The sequence below is a fragment of the Salvelinus sp. IW2-2015 genome, linkage group LG4q.2, assembly GCF_002910315.2.
Source record: "Salvelinus sp. IW2-2015 linkage group LG4q.2, ASM291031v2, whole genome shotgun sequence".
NCBI classification, from domain to species: Eukaryota; Metazoa; Chordata; class Actinopteri; order Salmoniformes; family Salmonidae; genus Salvelinus; species Salvelinus sp. IW2-2015.
In genome coordinates this window covers 24754449-24756174 of record NC_036843.1, presented here as the reverse complement: position 1 = coordinate 24756174, position 1726 = coordinate 24754449, and the positions used below count along the sequence as shown (strand labels likewise).

The window sequence follows — 1726 nt, the reverse complement described above, 5'->3', positions numbered from 1 at the left end:
ACCAATTACATGTACTTAACCTTCCCTCTGGCTTCTGCCCCCTAAACTCAACCATCAATCACCTGCCCCTAATCTCAACCATCAACCACTGCCTAATCTCAACCATCAACCACTGCACTAATCGCAAACCATCATCCACCTGCCCTAATTGCAACCATCAACCACCTGCCCTAATTGCAACCATCAACCACCTGCCGTAACACTCAACCATCAACCACCTGCCGTAAACTCAACCATCAACCATCTGCCCTAAACTCAACCATCTGCCTAAACTCAATCACCTGCCCTAAACTCAACCACTCGCCCTAAACTCACCCACAACCCTCCTACCCTAAACTCAACACAAACCCTACCTAAACTCAACAACCCTCTAGCCCTAAACTAAACCACAACCCTCCTACCATAACCAAACCACAACCCCTACCCCCCAACATGTCTCCTCCTAATCCCCCAACATGTCTCCTCTACTCTATTTTTCTCATCAAACGGCTTAAAGGCCCAGTGCAGTCAAAAACACAATTCCTGTGTTTTATATATATTTCCACACGATGAGGTTGGAGAAAATATTGTGAAAATGATGATAATGCTCTTTTGGTATAAGAGCTGTTTGAAAAGACTGCCTGTAATTTCAGCCTTTTTTGGTGGGATGGAGTTTTGGACTGACTGGTGCCCTCAGTTAATTAATAGACCAATATGAAAGAGTTCCAAGTTCCTCTGCCAATAACAGATAGTTTTCAGTTTTTCCCTTCCACTGAGACCACTTCTRAACAGTCCTTGCAAAATTCTTGCTTGAGAAATGTATCTTTGCTAAGAAGCTATTTTRGTTTATTTTTGGCCATTTTAATTGAAAACATTCACAGTAAAGTAATTAATTGTTACCCAGAAATKATTTGATTTTGAGATAAAAACGGCTGCATTGGACCTTTAAGATAAGCTTTTCTTAGGGGTGAAAAAAACATGTATGCTAGGCCTAGCCCCACTCACGCTTTTCAAGCATTTGCATGCCGTCAATTATGATGATGCTGGGAAGGGGACGAGAAAGAGTGAAGATGAGGTTGAAAATGGAGTGAGAGAATGAGTGTATGGGAGAGTAAAGTGGGGTAGCTCCCTGGTCTGTGCTGCTGTGTGTGTAGAAGGGCTCTGGGGTGTGGCTGCTGGCTGGAGTCTGGCTCTGAAGCAGGGTTCCCTGAGACATGCACACACACTCTCACACACKMYCACACTCACAGACCATAAAGCAGTAGGACCAGAGGCAGGCTTGGCTGGCCTGGATGGGGGAGGACACTGGAGCACAGTGGAATGTGATTATACTATGTCATAAAGGATGCTATGTTCTATTGTATCGTCCAGGTAAAGAACACGTGTGTCGCTTTGTTGGATGCGGCCGCAATGACCGCTTCAACTATGTGGTGATGGAGCTTCAGGTAAGGATGGGCCTCTTCATCACCTTGTGTGTTTAAACGTCTCTAATTCTCTATAGCGATGTCAGTGAGCTGATGTGACTAAGTGTGAAGTGTTTGGAGTGATTCTGTAGGCTACGTGGGTGGTGTGTTTTTCAGGGGCGTAACCTGGCAGAGCTGAGGCGCAGTATGACGCGGGGCACGTTTACAGTCAGCACCACCCTGAGACTGGGACGACAGACACTAGAAGCTATAGAGAGCATCCACTCTGTTGGCTTCCTGCACAGAGACATCAAACCGGTGAGACAGGCAGGGAGTGTGTGTGT

At 45.9% G+C, this 1726-nt stretch overlaps 1 protein-coding gene across 1 annotated transcript in view; it reads left to right on the top strand.

The window, feature by feature from the left end:
* LOC111963066 (tau-tubulin kinase 2-like) overlaps positions 1-1726 on the top strand; it is a 64939-nt gene that overhangs the window by 33481 nt on the left and 29732 nt on the right. The window contains 2 exon segments of the mRNA XM_070443302.1: positions 1351-1424; positions 1560-1700. Coding sequence (XP_070299403.1) covers positions 1351-1424; positions 1560-1700 — 215 coding nt within the window.